At 39.8% G+C, this 16,473-nt stretch overlaps 1 protein-coding gene across 1 annotated transcript in view; it reads right to left on the bottom strand.

Moving 5' to 3' along the window:
• ATRX (ATRX chromatin remodeler) overlaps positions 1–16,473 on the bottom strand; it is a 331,194-nt gene that overhangs the window by 15,231 nt on the left and 299,490 nt on the right. The window contains 4 exon segments of the mRNA XM_033201745.1: positions 331–459; positions 935–1,030; positions 1,773–1,898; positions 2,738–2,886. Of these exon segments, the coding sequence (XP_033057636.1) occupies positions 1,892–1,898; positions 2,738–2,886 (156 nt within the window). The 3' untranslated portion in view covers positions 331–459; positions 935–1,030; positions 1,773–1,891.

The raw sequence follows: 16,473 nt of genomic DNA, 5'->3' as shown, positions 1-16,473 counted from the left end.
TAAAAGTTAAATAAAATGCAAATGGCAAATGTGGTAAAACTCTGGCAAAAATTCCTACGTAGATGTTCAGAATATATGAGAAATAAAATTATATGGACTAGATCCTATGTAAACTTCAAGGATTCCCATTTAGGTAGCTGTTACATTTTTGTAACAAAATACATTACTTTTACTTGACATTCCTGGGTTTTTTACATTTCTTCCAGAATTATCAATGACCGTCCATCCCTCCATAGTAGGAATAATTACTGATGTAGATGTCATACAAACTTATTATTATAAATTCAAGAAAATTAAACATAACCTAGAAACAGAAGTCAGAATTCTTACCATCTGTTGTTTTGTCAATACATCATTGTAGATTGCTTCTCTTCGTTTAACATCAAGCTCCTGGCTGGCTTGTCTACTTAATGCTAATGCCTGTACTTGGGCCTCTGAGAGATTCATGTTCTCCTTCCACTAAAAGAAAAATTTTCTATTTACTCCTTATTGAAGAAAAAATAATTAAGGTATTTTAAGATATTTGGGATTTTCCAAGGTCCCCCCCCTTTCTTTTATTCTTTTCTAAAGAAAAGCATGATGCAAAACAGGGTACTAAGTTGTTCACTGCTGTACCTGGACTGGCTATCTCTGGAATGAAACAATAATTTAGATTTAATTTGTGCAACTGGTAATTAAAATGTTTATGTAAACAATGCATACATTTCCATGTTTGATTTCTCAATTCTTACATTTTATCCATTTCTCTTTTGTGCCAACATCTATGTAAAATTGCTGGGTTACCGTTTGGCACTATTATCCATCCATTTTACCAGTATTTTACTATTGCAAATCAATTTATAAGATGGAAACAATTAAAAATTTTTGAAAATGGCAGTAGGGGGTGGAGGGAACAAATTTGAGGTTGGAATAAGACAATTGCCAATTAGCTTACTACAGCTGAAATTATATCTTCAAGAGGTTGAATCCTCACTGCTGTCACACTGTTTGTTGCTTCTACAACTTTTTCTCTTCCTTGATTAATGAGGTCCTAGAAGAATGCAAGAAATAAGTTATATAAGGCAGAAAGACAGCATAGTGTTAAAGTATAGGAATCCTTCCATTTGCCAATTTATAGCAGTTGGTTTTAAAACTCTTTAAATAATTGAAGAGAACAGAAAAATTCAGTATCAATAAAGTGGAGTAAAACATATCAATGCTCAAAGAGTCTTGTTATGAAGATTAAAAGTTTGAGTTTTATCACACCAATAATTTAATAATTTAGATGAATCCATAAGCACATTTTATAATGCGTTTCAGATTCAATTAAGTCATTATTGGTATAATAAAAATCCAATCTTTCCTATTTAATTTACAATTGATTCTAGCTTTAAATCATTTCTTTCATAATATTGGGCATTATATATTTAATTGTACATCTATAATGCACTTGATAGAAATTAATGAGTATATTTATCTTACTTTCAAACAGTAAGATAGCAATTTATTATGAATATTTTATAACTGAAGAAGGTGCTACTTCCCAAGCCAGTCAGCAGCCCTATTGTTTCTTAATTAAAATAATTCAAACTACATTAATTCACCAACTGATTCCTTTGTGCTCTGAACAAACCATATTTTACAACATTATGTTGCTTCAAAACAGTCAACAAATAAAATAAAAATTTATTGGTCTATTCAGGGGTAATCTTTTGGAGAATGAACCCTCAACAACAAGGCACTTGAAATTGCCTTTAATTCATGTTAAACTACTTTTGTACTTCACAACTCACCTCCAGCTGTTGATTACTCATTGCTGACAGGGCTCCCAAATTGAAAGGAATATAAGGAGTTTGAGAGTTGAAACTGACAGGGGGTAAATTGGTCCCAGTTGGTATGTTGAAACGCATGGTCAGTCCCTAAAAACAAAAAAAATTACGCACTTTTCACATTGTGATTTAAAACTTGAAATTCTACATCACCTACTGGTTTAGAAAAGAATCCACATTCTCAGATCCAGGAAATTATTAACACTCTTCCACACACAAACAAAACACCCTTTTCACCCGAAACCAAGATCTTATTACATGGAAAGTTTTAACCCCTAAAGGTGTACTTTTTTATGATAATTCCCACAGAATGGGGGCAACTCAAAAGAATTCTGATGAGACTCTGAACATCACATTAATGTTAAAGAGGTTTGGTACAATTAGGAGTTTGAAAAGGATTCAGGTATTAGGACAAGGTTTCTCATGCTCAGGCACATTTTTGCTCAAGTGGGTTGATGTTTAAAACAGACATAGAAGGATCTTAAATAAAGCTGCTGCTGGAGCAAACGGCATTAATGTCTAATAATGAAATATTTTTGTGTTCTGATATTCAGCCAAAATTTAGATTTCATGGTATACATGCAAAGCTACATTTACTACAACCTCCAAACACTAAGCTCCTATATGTTTGTTACTACAGAGAGGGTACTGACGGGAGGTTCGTGGTGCTAAATATATGGCTTCCCACTCATCTCTCAATTCAACAAATACCACAAATGGGGTTACTACTCTTTAAGTGTAAACTGTTTTCTTCTGTCTCCTCCTCCTACTCTACCACCAAAGGTAGCTGAAACCAACCCATAAAGGGGACTGTGTTCCTAAAACCCACTATATTATTATCACCTGTTTCAAATGTGACCCTTTTCTTCTTCATTGCTCTTTCAAATCACTAACATAACAAAAACGAAAACGCATTTTGCATCAACTACCTTCTCTCTGCTTCATACTCAGCCCAAGCTGCTTTTCTTTCTTCTTCAGTCAACTCTTCTTCTTCTTTGTGGTCCAAAAGAGAATCATGTTCATGATATCCTACAATGTGTTCCTTATGTATCTGAAGGAGTTCTGCAAGTATGGTATCCTGTTTAGAGGGGTTGAAATAAGAGACAATTATTTTTCCCCTCTGGATAGTATAATACCTCCATAGTTCTATGGTCAACTGTACTAGAAACTAAAACCTGATTGCTACATATATATTTCTGATATATATGACAGATTACCTAAAAAACAGCAACAAAACATGTAACACCAGTCTCTATGTAAGACTTTCGTGTTTATACAGTATGTTTTAGGCATTCAATTTTTTTTAATTACTAGTTTTCAGATTTCAAGGTCCTTCCACCAACTTAACATTTTTTTTCACATGCATTTTATTTTGTGCTTAATTCTGAGTTGATAAATGCTAACATAAGTCTGCTTAAATTAGTGATGATATTGGATGCCTGTGCTAGAAATCAAGGCTACTCCTATTTATACATAATAAACAACCTTATTTTCACAATCATTTTAGCTGCCAACCACTATGTTAACAAAAATCTAATCTAAATTAATCTAAACAGTTATAGGACAGTTTAACTGAAACATATAGCCCTTATACTCCAACTGCAGGAAGGTCAAATGTTATATTACACTGTAAAGACCCATGGGTCAAATTTAAATTGATACATTTTTGATTTATTATCATAGTATATATATTTTAAAGAAATCATGGTATCTTAAGCCAATCTTTTAAGATTTATAAAAAATTGGGATCATTTATATACTCAGTAAGAACACTAAACTCCTGCTCTGTGTAATTATGACTGTGAGAGTGAGACACAAAGATAGATGGGGTGGGGGTTAACGTGAATTACAGATATGTTACTTTTAATAAATTTAAAATATTCACAAGTCGTTCATTAAGAAATCACATAAGAAAACCTGGATCTATAAAAGGCAAATTAATTCACTTTACAGAAAGATTTTCCATAGCTTTTAACAAGTTTTCCTAGAACACACTTTCTAAATTGAGTGTGAATTTAGTGAAGGGACATAATTACTGATCAAATGAAGGTAGTGGAGGCACATATAAAGCACACTGAATTCAAATTTAATCTGCATCTAGTGATGCTTAATGCACTCATAAATTTTTGCATAGACAAAGCCCACATTTGAAAATAATTATGCCTTTATACACCTTGAGTATAGGGTCCAAAAAGTGGTAAGAATTCAAATGTGTATTAAATAACTCAAGATGAAAAATTCAAATCATGAAGCCCTAGGTTTTTTTTTTTCTATACAATAGCAAATACTGACACTAATTCCAAATATTCTGATATTTAATATCTTGTAAACAACTTTTTATCTTGTTACCCCAATAAACATTTGCAACAATTATTTCCTTTCTTAACAGAACTGATTTTCTTAATAGATATAACCATAATAGAGACTTTATAATTCTTGTTTATTTTATTTTATTTTTTTTAGATAGGGTCCCATGTTGTCACCCAAGCTGGAGTACAGTGGTTTGATCACAGTTCACTGCTGCCTTGAACTCCCGGGCTCAAGTGATTCTCCTGCCTCAGCCTCCCGAGTAGCTAGGACTACAGGTGCATACCACTGTACCTGGCTAATTTTAAAAATTCTGTAGACACAGGATCTCAGTATGTTTCCCAGGCTGGTTTCAAATTCCTGGCCTCAAGTGATCCTCCCACCTTGATCTCCCAAAATACTGAGATTACAACAGGTATAATCCATTTTGAGATGTATGTGTGTGCTATTTCCTTTGTTGAAAACAAAAAACAATAAAAGACCATACAAATGAGAGGACCCAATAAAGTCTACTGGTAGAATACATGGACGCTAACAGGCTTAGTTACTTTGAAATTTGAAATGTTAACTAAATGCTTCTCTCTCACGCCAATGTAGAAACCTGTGACCAAAGTTGACTTCTCTGGCTTATGCCACATACAATAGGTTTATCATCACTAGATCAATCTCCAAAGTCCACTGTTACTGACCAGACAGGCAGGAAGACAGGCCAATCTGCATTAATTTATTCTACTAAAAGATAGGGCTTTCTTAAATGTGTAACTCCTATGCCCACTCCCCCAACACATACACGCCAAACACGACTCAAGAGAGAGATAAAATAATAAAACCAGATAACATTGACTAACATTTTTAGCACATTACCAAATACAATGAGAAAAGTCAGCTGTTCTACAACACACCAAATAAATTACAAGATTAAAACGTTCTATGGATAATCTCTAATTTTACTTCTGTGTAGCAATAAATGATCTTAATCATAGTCAGATCAGTTCATTTCTCTAAGAAAGCAATCTGGATAAGAGAAAAGCCAAGAAAACTGTATACTAGGTACTAATTCATTTCTATCTGTGCCACTGATTCTCTCAATAACACTGGATAATAACTTAGTCTAGCTATGACTGTAAATTAAATATGGATGATACACTCTCTGCTCACGTGTGTAACAGGATGATATGAAAATAGCAGGAATAAACAAAAGCATGAAAATACCCAATTCTTTGGAAATAAACACAGTCAAGTGCGGTATTTATTTCTCAATTATAAACACCACAATTTATAACATTAATTATGTATTTAATGGTTGGAGAGGAAACCTTTCCAGAATTGCATGTACACATAAACATATACACAAACTCATATACAGCCTTTTAAAAAATGTCTGAGATATCAGGAAAGCTTTATTAAGTCAGTCCTTAGCATTCTATAATTTCTAAGTCCAAATGTATCATCATGGAATTAGTAGAAATTGAAGCCCAGAGAGGCAAAGTAACTTTTTCCGATTACACAGCTAAGGACTACCTGGGACTGGAAACTAAATTTCCTGGCTCCTATGCAGTGATGATTCCATCACACCACAAAGAATGTCTGTTTTCTTGAGATACAGTTCCTCTATTTCCCAGACCTATTCCCTTAGGTAAAAAAAGATAATTCACTGAAAGATTCCAGGGGAGGGGGAACTTACGTCTATTTTCTTACTTTTAGCACTTTTTAACTTTTATTTATGTATTTATTTAGAGACAGAGTCTCGCTCTGTTGCCCGGGCTGGAGTGCAGTGGTGCTCACTGCAACCTCCACCTCCCAGGTTCCAGTGATTCTCCTGCCTCAGCCTCCCGAGTAGCTGGGACTACAGGCACCCGCTACCATGCCTGGCTAATTTTTGTATTTTCAGTAGAGATGGAGTTTCACCAAGTTGGCCAGGCTGGTCTCGAACTCCTGACCTCAAGTGATCCACCCGCCTCGGCTTCCCAAAGTGCTGGGATTACAGGCATAAGCCACTGAACCTGGCCTGCACTTTCGTACTTTTTGAACTTTTTAAAACAAGCATGTTAATAAAAGAAAACATAAAAACTGAAAAAACAAGTCTCAAGACAAACTTGTGAAAGGCCAGTTCATGCTTATACTATACCTGAAAATAATACCACGTACTGTTTTACCATTTGCATCTTCAGGAGATACTTATTTTTGAGAAACGTCATTTCTAAACCCCTTAATGTATTCACCCCACTAATTCCAGATTTAAAACCTATCCTATCAAGTCAGACATGACTGTCTAAGGTCAGGTTATGGTGAAGGTTCAGCCTCTAACCATGCAATAACTTTCCTTTTGACTTGCGAGTCAACTGAAATGCCAATGTAAGTCACAGGAAAAGTACATGTGAATTTGTTTGTTTTCTATCCTAGAAAGTTTCAGATTTTTTGCCTAAAACATTACCTCCATCCTGGCTACTATAATCCCTCTTTTCAAAGAACCAAACCAAACAAAATGCAAACAATACTAACATCCAATTACAAAACGAGGAAATAACTACCAGTAACATTTGTTATGTATTCCTCCACACATTTACACACACACACACACACCTTTGCATAAAAATGGAATTGGACAAAGGGCAAGATGGCTGATGAGAAGCAGCTGTGGTCTGTGGCACTCACAGAGAGGCATGAAAAGGAGTGAATGAATCCAACACCTTCAAATGAAATATTCAGGTTCTTACATTGGGACTGAACAGGCAAACAGCACAGAGAGCAAGGAGAATGTGCGGGGGGACTATGGCCCATCTAGGAGCCACGTGGAGCAAAAGGAACCCCCACTCCCAGCCAGGGAAGGCAGTGAGTGTGTGTGCAACCCGCTCAGGAAGCCAGGCTTCTCCGATGGATCTTTGCAACATGCGGAGCAGGAGATCCCCTTGTGAACCCATTCCACCAGGATCTTGGTTCTGATACACAGAGCTGTGTGGAGGCTCGGCAAAACAGCAGCTCAGGCGCACACAGAGACCCAGGAATTTTGCATGCTCCTGCCACGGGATCCCTGCCAAGGCGTAAAATCCATCCATATACATCCCTAGGAAGGGGTCTGAATACAGGGAGCCAAGCAGGCCCCATTTCCATTGCACCTCACAGACTTGGAATCCCAGCTAGCCAACAGCAGAGGGCTGAAATCCGCCTGAGACAAGACCAAGTTCCAGGGGGAGGGGCGGTCGCCATCTCTGCAATTCAGGGGAAATAGCCAATCCAGCCTGCCAGCTGTGAAGAGTGGACACAGCCCAGAGGAGGAGGGGCCGCCCACAGCACAGTGCAGTGGCCTTGCCAGATAAGGGGGCCAGACCGCTTCTTTAACCAGACGGACCCACTCCAAACTGAGTAGGACTTACCATGCAGGGTCAGAGATCTGATCTCTCGCTGGGAGGGAGCTGGCGGTAGCGGGGAGGGGTGGCTGATATCTCTGTGGTTTCTGGGGACTCAGTTGTTCCAGCCTGTCCGTTGTGGAGAGTGCAGATCACCCAGCCGAGGAGCACCGCCCCCGCCCCCCACAAGGCATAGTGCAGGAGCCTTGCCAGATTGTAGCCAGACTGTTTATTTGACAGGCCCCGACCCACTCCTGCAGACAGAGATCTGGCATCTCCATGGAAGGGAGCTCCCCAGGGGAGGGCAGGCGGCCATCTCTGTGCTTCCGTTAAATCAGCCATTCCAGCTTGCTGGCTATGGAGAATAAAGGTGGTACAGAGGAAAAAACCCCAGTGCAACACACCTGCTCTACCAAGTAGCAACCAGACTGTTTCATTGGGTGCGTCCCTGATCCCATCCCTCCTGACTGGGTGAGATCTTCCAGTGCGGGTGGCCAGCCGCCTCCTGCAGGTGCGGGAGAGGCGGAGGAAACTGGGGTCAGGAGCAGACCCCCAGCTAACCACAGGAGCCCTACAGTAGAGTGGCGTGACTGTTAAAAGAAGAACAAACAAACAGAAAACAACAGCAATGGCAACAACAACAACAAAAAGGCCCTGGGGAAAAAAAAAAACCCATTCAAAGGGCAGCAACCTCAAGGATCAAAGGTAGATAAGCCCACAAAGATGAGAAACAATCAATGCAAAAACGCTGAAAACTCAAAAAGCCAGAGTGCCTTTTCTTCTCCAAATGACAGCAACACCACTCCAGCAAGAGCACAGAACTGGGCTGAGGCTGAGAAGGATGAAGTAACAGAAATACGCTTCAGAAGGTGAGTAATAACAACTTTTGCTGGGCTAAAAAAGCATGTTTTAACCCAAGGCAAAGAAGCTAAGTATCATGATAAAACAATACAGGAGCGTATATAGAAAGAATAGCCAGGTTAGAGAGGAACATAACCAACCTGATGGAGCTAAAAACACAACATGAGAACTTCACAATGCAATCAAACTTCACAATGCAATTAATAGCAGAAGAGACCAAGGTGAGGAAAGAATCTTAGAGCTGGAAGACTATCTTTCTAAAGTAAGACAGGCACACAAGAATAGAGAAAAAAGAATGAAAAGGAATGAACAAAACCTCTGAGAATTACGGGATTATGTAAGGAGACCAAACGTATCACTGATTGGGGTCCCTAAAACTGACAGGGAGAATGGAACCAAGCTGGAAAACATACTTCAGGATATATTCGAGGAGAACTTCCACAACCTAGCAAGACAGACCAAAATTCAAATTCAGGAAATGCAGAGAACCCCCAGTTAAGATAGTCCACGAGAAGATCAACCCCAAGATACATAATCATCAGATTCTCCAAGGTCGAAATGAAAGAAAAAATGTTGAGGGCAGCCAGAGAGAAAGGCCAGGTCACTTACACAAAATGAAGCCCATCAGATTAACAGCAGACCACTTAGCGAAAAACCTGCAAGCCAGAAGAGATTAGGGGCCAATATTCAACATTCTTTTTTTTTTTTTTTAAATTATACTTTAAGTTCTAGGGTACATGTGCATAATGTGCAGGTTTGTTACATATGTATACTTGTGCCATGTTGGTATGCTGCACCCATCACTCGTCAGCACCCATCAACTCGTCATTTACATCAGGTATAACTCCCAATGAAGTCCCTCCCCCTACCCCCTCCCCATGATAGGCCCCGATGTGTGATGTTCCCCTTCCCGAGTCCAAGTGATCTCATTGTTCAGTTACCACATATGAGTGAGAACATGCAGTGTTTGGTTTTCTGTTCTTGTGATAGTTTGCTAAGAATGATGGTTTCCAGCTGCATCCATGTCCCTACAAAGGACACAAACTCATCCTTTTTGATGGCTGCATAATACTCCATGGTGTATATGTGCCACATTTTCTTAATCCAGTCTCTCACAGATAGACATTTGGGTTGATTCCAAGTCTTTGCTATTGTGAATAGTACCGCAATAAACATACGTGTGAATGTGTCTTTATAGCAGCACGATTTATAATCCTTTGGGTATATACCCAGTAGTGGGATGGCTGGGTCATATGGTACTTCTAGTTCTAGATCCTTGAGGAATTGCCATACTGTTTTCCATAATGGTTGAACTAGTATACAATCCCACCAACAGTGTAAAAGTGTTCCTATTTCTCCACATCCTCTCCAGCACCTCTTGTTTCCTGACTTTTTAAGGATTGCCATTCTAACTGGTGTGAGATGGTATCTCATTGTGGTTTTGATTTGCATTTCTCTGATGGCCAGTGATGATGAGCATTTTTTCATGTGTCTGTTGGCTGTATGAATGTCTTCTTTTGAGAAATGTCTGTTCATATCTTTTGCCCACTTTTTGATGGGGTTGTTTGTTTTTTTCTTGTAAATTTGTTTGAGTTCTTTGTAGGTTCTGGATATTAGCCCTTTGTCAGATGAGTAGGTTGCAAAAATTTTCTCCCATTCTGTAGGTTGCCTGTTCACTCCGATGGTAGTTTCTTTTGCTGTGCAGAAGCTCTTTAGTTTAATTAGATCCCATTTGTCAATTTTGGCTTTTGTTGCCATTGCTTTTGGTGTTTTAGACATGAAGTCCTTGCCCATGCCTATGTCCTGAATGGTACTACCTAGATTTTCTTCTAGGGTTTTTATGGTATTAGGTCTAACATTTAAGTCTCTAATCCATCTTGAATTAATTTTCGTGTAAGGAGTAAGGAAAGGATCCAGTTTCAGCTTTCTACTTACGGCTAGCCAATTTTCCCAGCACCATTTATTAAATAGGGAATCCTTTCCCCATTTCTTGTTTCTCTCAGGTTTGTCAAAGATCAGATGCCTGTAGATGTGTGGTATTATTTCTGAGGACTCTGTTCTGTTCCATTGGTCTATAGCTCTGTTTTGGTACCAGTACCATGCTGTTTTGGTTACTGTAGCCTTGTAGTATAGTTTGAAGTCAGGTAGCGTGATGCCTCCAGCTTTGTCCTTTTGACTTAGGATTGTCTTGGCAATGCGGGCTCTTTTCTGGTTCCATATGAACTTTAAAGCAGTTTTTTCCAATTCTGTGAAGAAAGTCATTGGTAGCTTGATGGGGATGGCATTGAATCTATAAATCACCTTGGGCAGTATGGCCATTTTCACGATATTGATTCTTCCTATCCATGAGCATGGTTCTTCCATTTGTTTGTATCCTCTTTGATTTCACTGAGCAGTGGTTTGTAGTTCTCCTTGAAGAGGTCCTTCCATCCCTTGTAAGTTGGATTCCTAGGTATTTTATTCTCTTTGAAGCAATTGTGAATGGAAGTTCATTCCTGATTTGGCTCTCTGCTTGTCTGTTACTGGTGTATAAGAATGCTTGTGATTTTTGCACATTAATTTTGTATCCTGAGACTTTGCTGAAGTTGCTTATCAGCTTAAGGAGATTTTCGGCTGAGACAATGGGGTTTTCTAAATATACAATCATGTCATCTGCAAACAGGGACAATTTGACTTCTTCTTTTCCTAATTGAATACCCTTGATTTCTTTCTCTTGCCTGATTGCCCTAGCCAGAACTTCCAACACTATGTTGAATAGGAGTGGTGAGAGAGGGCATCCCTGTCTTGTGCCAGTTTTCAAAGGGAATTTTTCCAGTTTTTGCCCATTCAGTATGATATTGGCTGTGGGTTTGTCATAAATAGCTCTTATTATTTTGAGATACGTTCCATCAATACCGAATTTATTGAGCGTTTTTAGCATGAAGGGCTGTTGAATTTTGTCAAAAGCCTTTTCTGCATCTATTGAGATAAACATGTGGTTCTTGTCTTTGATTCTGTTTATATGCTGGATTACGTTTATTGCTTTGCAAATGTTGAACCAGCCTTGCATCCCAGGGATGAAGCCCACTTGATCATGGTGGATAAGTTTTTTGATGTGCTCCTGAATCCGGTTTGCCAGTATTTTATTGAGGATTTTTGCATCGATGTTCATCAGGGATATTGGTCTAAATTGTCTTTTTTGTTGTGTCTCTGCCAGGCTTTGGTATCAGGATGATGTTGGCCTCATAAAATGAGTTAGGGAGGATTCCCTCTTTTTCTATTGATTGGAATAGTTTCAGAAGGAATGGTACCAGCTCCTCCTTGTACCTCTGGTAGAATTCAGCTGTGAATCCATCTGGTCCTGGACTTTTTTTGGTGGGTAGGCTATTAATTATTGCCTCAATTTCAGAGCCTGCTATTGGTCTATTCAGGGATTCAACTTCTTCCTGGTTTAGTCTTGGAAGAGTGTAAGTGTCCAGGAATTATCCATTTCTTCTAGATTTTCTAGTTGATTGCGTAGAGGTGTTTATAGTATTCTCTGATGGTAGTTTGTATTTCTGTGGGGTCGGTGGTGATATCCCCTTTATCATTTTTTATTGCGTCTATTTGATTCTTCTCTCTTCTCTTCTTTATTAGTCTTGCTAGTGGTCTGTCAATTTTGTTGATTTTTTCAAAAAACCAACTCCTGGATTCATTGATTTTTGAGAGGGTTTTTTGTGTCTCTATCTCCTTCAGTTCTGCTCTGATCTTAGTTATTTCTTGCCTTCTGCTAGCTTTTGAGTGTGTGTGTTTGCTCTTGCTTCTCCAGTTCTTTTAATTGTGATGTTAGAGTGTCAATTTTAGATCTTTCCAGCTTTCTCTTGTGGGCATTTAGGGCTATAAATTTCCCTCTATACACTGCTTTAAATGTGTCCCAGAGATTCTGGCATGTTGTATCTTTGTTCTCATTGGTTTCAAAGAACATCTTTATTTCTGCCTTCATTTCGTTATGTACCCAGTAGTCATTCAGTAGCAGGTTGTTCAGTTTCCATGTAGTTGAGCGATTTTCATTGAGTTCCTTAGTTCTGAGTTCTAGTTTGATTGCATTGTGGTCTGAGAGACAGTTTGTTATAATTTCTGTTCTTTTCCATTTGCTGAGGAGTGCTTTACTTCCAATTATGTGGTCAACTTTGGAATAAGTGCGATGTGTGCTGAGAAGAATGTATATTCTGTTGATTTGGGGTGGAGAGTTCTATAGATGTCTATTAGGTCCGCTTGGTGCAGAGATGAGTTCAATTCCTGGATATCCTTGTTAACTTTCTGTCTCGTTGATCTGTCTAATGTTGACAGTGGAGTGTTGAAGTCTCCCATTATTATTGTATGGGAGTCTAAGTCTCTTTGTAAGTCTCTAAGGACTTGCTTTATGATTTGGGTGTTCCTGTATTGGGTGCATATATATTTAGGAGAGTTAGCTCTTCCTGTTGAATTGATCCCTTTACCATTATGTAATGGCCTTCTTTGTCTCTTTTGATCTTTGATGGCTTAAAGTCTGTTTTATCAGAGACTAGGATTGCAACCCCTGCTTTTTTTGTTCTCCATTTGCTTGGTAGATCTTCCTCCATCCCTTTATTTTGAGCCTATGTATGTCTCTGCATGTGAGATGGGTCTCCTGAATACGGCAGACTGATGGTCTTGACTCTTTATCCAGTTTGCCAGTCTGTGTCTTTTAATTGGAGCATTTAGTCCATTGACATTTAAGGTTAATATTGTTATATGTGAACTTGATCCTGCCATTATGATATTAACTGGTTATTTTGCTCGTTAGTTGATGCAGTTTCTTCCTAGCCTCGATGGTCTTTACATTTTGGCATTTTTTGCAATGGCTGGTACCGGTTGTTCCTTTCCATGTTTCATGCTTCCTTCAGGGTCTCTTGTAAGGCAGGCCTGGTGGTGAGAAAATCTCTAAGCATTTGCTTATCTGTAAAGGATTTTATTTCTCCTTCACTGATGAAACTTAGTTTGGCTGGATATGAAATTCTGGGTTGAAAATTCTTTTCTTTAAGAACGTTGAATATTGGCCCCCACTCTCTTCTGGCTTGGAGAGTTTCTGCCGAGAGATCTGCTGTTAGTCTGATGGGCTTCCCTTTGTGGGTAACCCGACCTTTCTCTCTGGCTGCCCTTAAGATTTTTTCCTTCATTTCAACTTTGGTGAATGTGGCAATTATGTGTCTTGGAGTTGCTCTTCTGGAGGAGTATCTTTGTGGCGTTCTCTGTATTTCCTGAATTTGAATGTTGGCCTGCCCTACTAGGTTGGGGAAGTTCTCCTGGATGATATCCTGAAGAGTGTTTTCCAACTTGGTTCCATTTTCCCCCTCACTTTCAGGCACCCCAATCAGACGTAGATTTGGTCTTTTTACATAATCCCATACTTCTTGCAGGCTTTGTTCATTTCTTTTTCTTCTTTTTTCTTTTGGTTTCTCTTCTCGCTTCATTTCATTCATTTGATCCTCAATCGCTGATACTCTCGCTTCCAGTTGATTGAGTCGGTTACTGAAGCTTGTGCATTTGTCACGTATTTCTCGTGTCATGGTTTTCATCTCTGTCATTTCGTTTATGACCTTCTCTGCATTAATTAGTCTAGCTGTCAATTCTTCCACTCTTTTTTCAAGATTTTTAGTTTCTTTGCGATGGGTACGTAATTCCTCCTTTAGCTCTGAGAAGTTTGATGGACTGAAGCCTTCTTCTCTCATCTCGTCAAAGTCATTCTCTGACCAGCTTTGATCCGTTGCTGGCGATGGGCTGCGCTCCTTTGCAGTGGGAGATGCGCTCTTATTTTTTGAATTTCCAGCTTTTCTGCCCTGCTTTTTCCCCATCTTTGTGGTTTTATCTGTCTCTGGTCTTTGATGATGGTGATGTACTGATGGGGTTTTGGTATAGGTGTCCTTCCTGTTTGATAGTTTTCCTTCTGACAGTCAGGGCCCTCAGCTGTAGGTCTGTTGGAGATTGCCTGAGGTCCACTCCAGACCCTGTTTGCCTAGGTATCAGCAGCAGAGGTTGCAGAAGATAGAATATTGCTGAACAGCGAGTGTACCTGTCTGATTCTTCCTTTGGAAGCTTCCTCTCAGGGGTGTACTCCACCCTGTGAGGTGCGGGGTGTCAGACTGCCCCTAGTGGGGGATGTCTCCCAGTTAGGCTACTCAGGGGTCAGGGACCCACTTGAGCAGGCATTCTGTCCGTTCTCAGATCTCAACCTCCGTGTTGGGACATCCACTGCTCTCTTCAAAGCTGTCAGACAGAGTCGTTTGCGTCTGGGCAGGTTTCTGCTGCTTTTTTTGTTGTTGTTGTTTAGCTGTGCCCTGTCCCCAGAGGTGGAGTCTACAGAGACAGGCGGGTTTCCTTGAGCTGCTGTGAGCTCCACCCAGTTCGAGCTTCTCAGAGGCTTTGTTTACCTACTTAAGCCTCAGCAATGGCGGGCGCCCCTCCCCCAGCCTCACTGCTGCCTTGTGGTTAGATCGCAGACTGCTCTGCTAGCAATGAGGGAGGCTCCGTGGGCATGGGACCCTCCCGGCCAGGGGTGGGTATAATCTCCTGGTGTGCCCGTTTGCTTAAAGCGCAGTATTGGGGTGGGAGTTACCCGATTTTCCAGGTGTTGTGTGTCTCAGTTCCACTGGCTAGGAAAAGGGATTCCCTTCCCCCTTGTGCTTCCCAGGTGAGGCGATGCCTCGCTCTGCTTCAGCTCTCGCTGGTCGGACTGCAGCAGCTGACCAGCACCGATTGTCCGGCACCCCCTAGTGAGATGACCCCAGTACCTCAGTTGGAAATGCAGAAATCACCGGTCTTCTGTGTTGCTCGAGCTGGGAGTTGGAGACTGGAGCTGTTCCTATTCGGCCATCTTGCTCCGTCCCCCTCACATTCTTAAAGAAAAGAAATTCCAGCCCAGAATTTCATATCCAGCCAAACTAAGCTTCATAAGCAAAGGAGAAATAAGATCCTTTTTAGACAAGCAAATGCTGAGGGAATTCATCACTAGCAGGCCTGCCTTGTAAGAGGTCCTGAAGGAAGCACTAAATATGGAAAGAAAAAACCATTATCAGGCACTAAAAAATACACTGAAGTACACAGTCCAGTGACACTATGAAGCAACCACACAAACAAGTCTGCAAAATAACCAGCTAGCATCATGATGACAGGATCCAATTCACACATAACAGTACCAACTTAAAATGGAAATGGGCTAACTGCCCAAATTAAAAGACACAAAATGGCAAGTTGGATAAAGAGTCAAGCCCCATTGGTATGGTGTCTTCAAGAGACCCATGTCATGTGCGAAGACACCCATAGGCTGAAAATAAAGGGACACAAGAAAATTTACCAAGCAAATGGAAAACAGGAAAAAGCAGGGGTAGCAACCCTAGTTTGTGACAAAACAGACTTTAATACAACAAAGATCAGAAAAGACAAAGACAGGCATTACATAATGGTAAAGGGTTCAATTCATCAAGAAGAGCTAACTATCCTTAATATATATGCACACAATATAGGAGCACCCAAATTCATAAAGCAAGTTCTTAGAGACCTACAAAGAGAATTAGACTCCCATACAATAATAGTGGGAGAGTTTAACACCCCTCTGACAATATTAGATCATTGAGACAGAAAATTAACAAAGATATTCAGGACCTGAACTCAGCTCTGTATCATGTGGACCTGATAGATACTTACAGAACTCTTCACCCAAAAACAACAGAATATACATTCTTCTCATTGCCACACAACACATACTCTAAAATTTATCACATAATAGGAAAATACTCCTCAGCAAATGCAAAAGAACTGAAATCATAATAGTCTCTTAGACCACAGCGCAAGCAAATTAGAACTCAAGAATAAGAAATCCACTCAAAACCATACAACTACATGGAAATTGAACAACCTGCTCCTTAATGACTCTTGGATAAATAATGAAATTAAGGTAGAAATCAAGAAGTTTTTTGAAATTAATGTGAACAAAGAGAAAACATATCAGAATCTCTGGGACAGAAATTTATAGCACTAAAATGCCCACATCAAAAAGCTAGAAAGGCTGGGCGCAGTGGCTCATGCCTGTAATCCCTGCACTTTGGAAGGCCGAGGTGGGTGGATCACTTGAGGTCAGTAGTTCGAGACCAACCTGACCAACATGGTGAAACCCC

Source organism: Trachypithecus francoisi, unplaced genomic scaffold (genome assembly GCF_009764315.1).
Source record: "Trachypithecus francoisi isolate TF-2019V2 unplaced genomic scaffold, Tfra_2.0 Lachesis_group6, whole genome shotgun sequence".
In the NCBI taxonomy this organism is placed as follows: domain Eukaryota; kingdom Metazoa; phylum Chordata; class Mammalia; order Primates; family Cercopithecidae; genus Trachypithecus; species Trachypithecus francoisi.
Note: the sequence above shows the minus strand (reverse complement) of the source record. Positions and strands in the feature narration are given on the sequence as shown.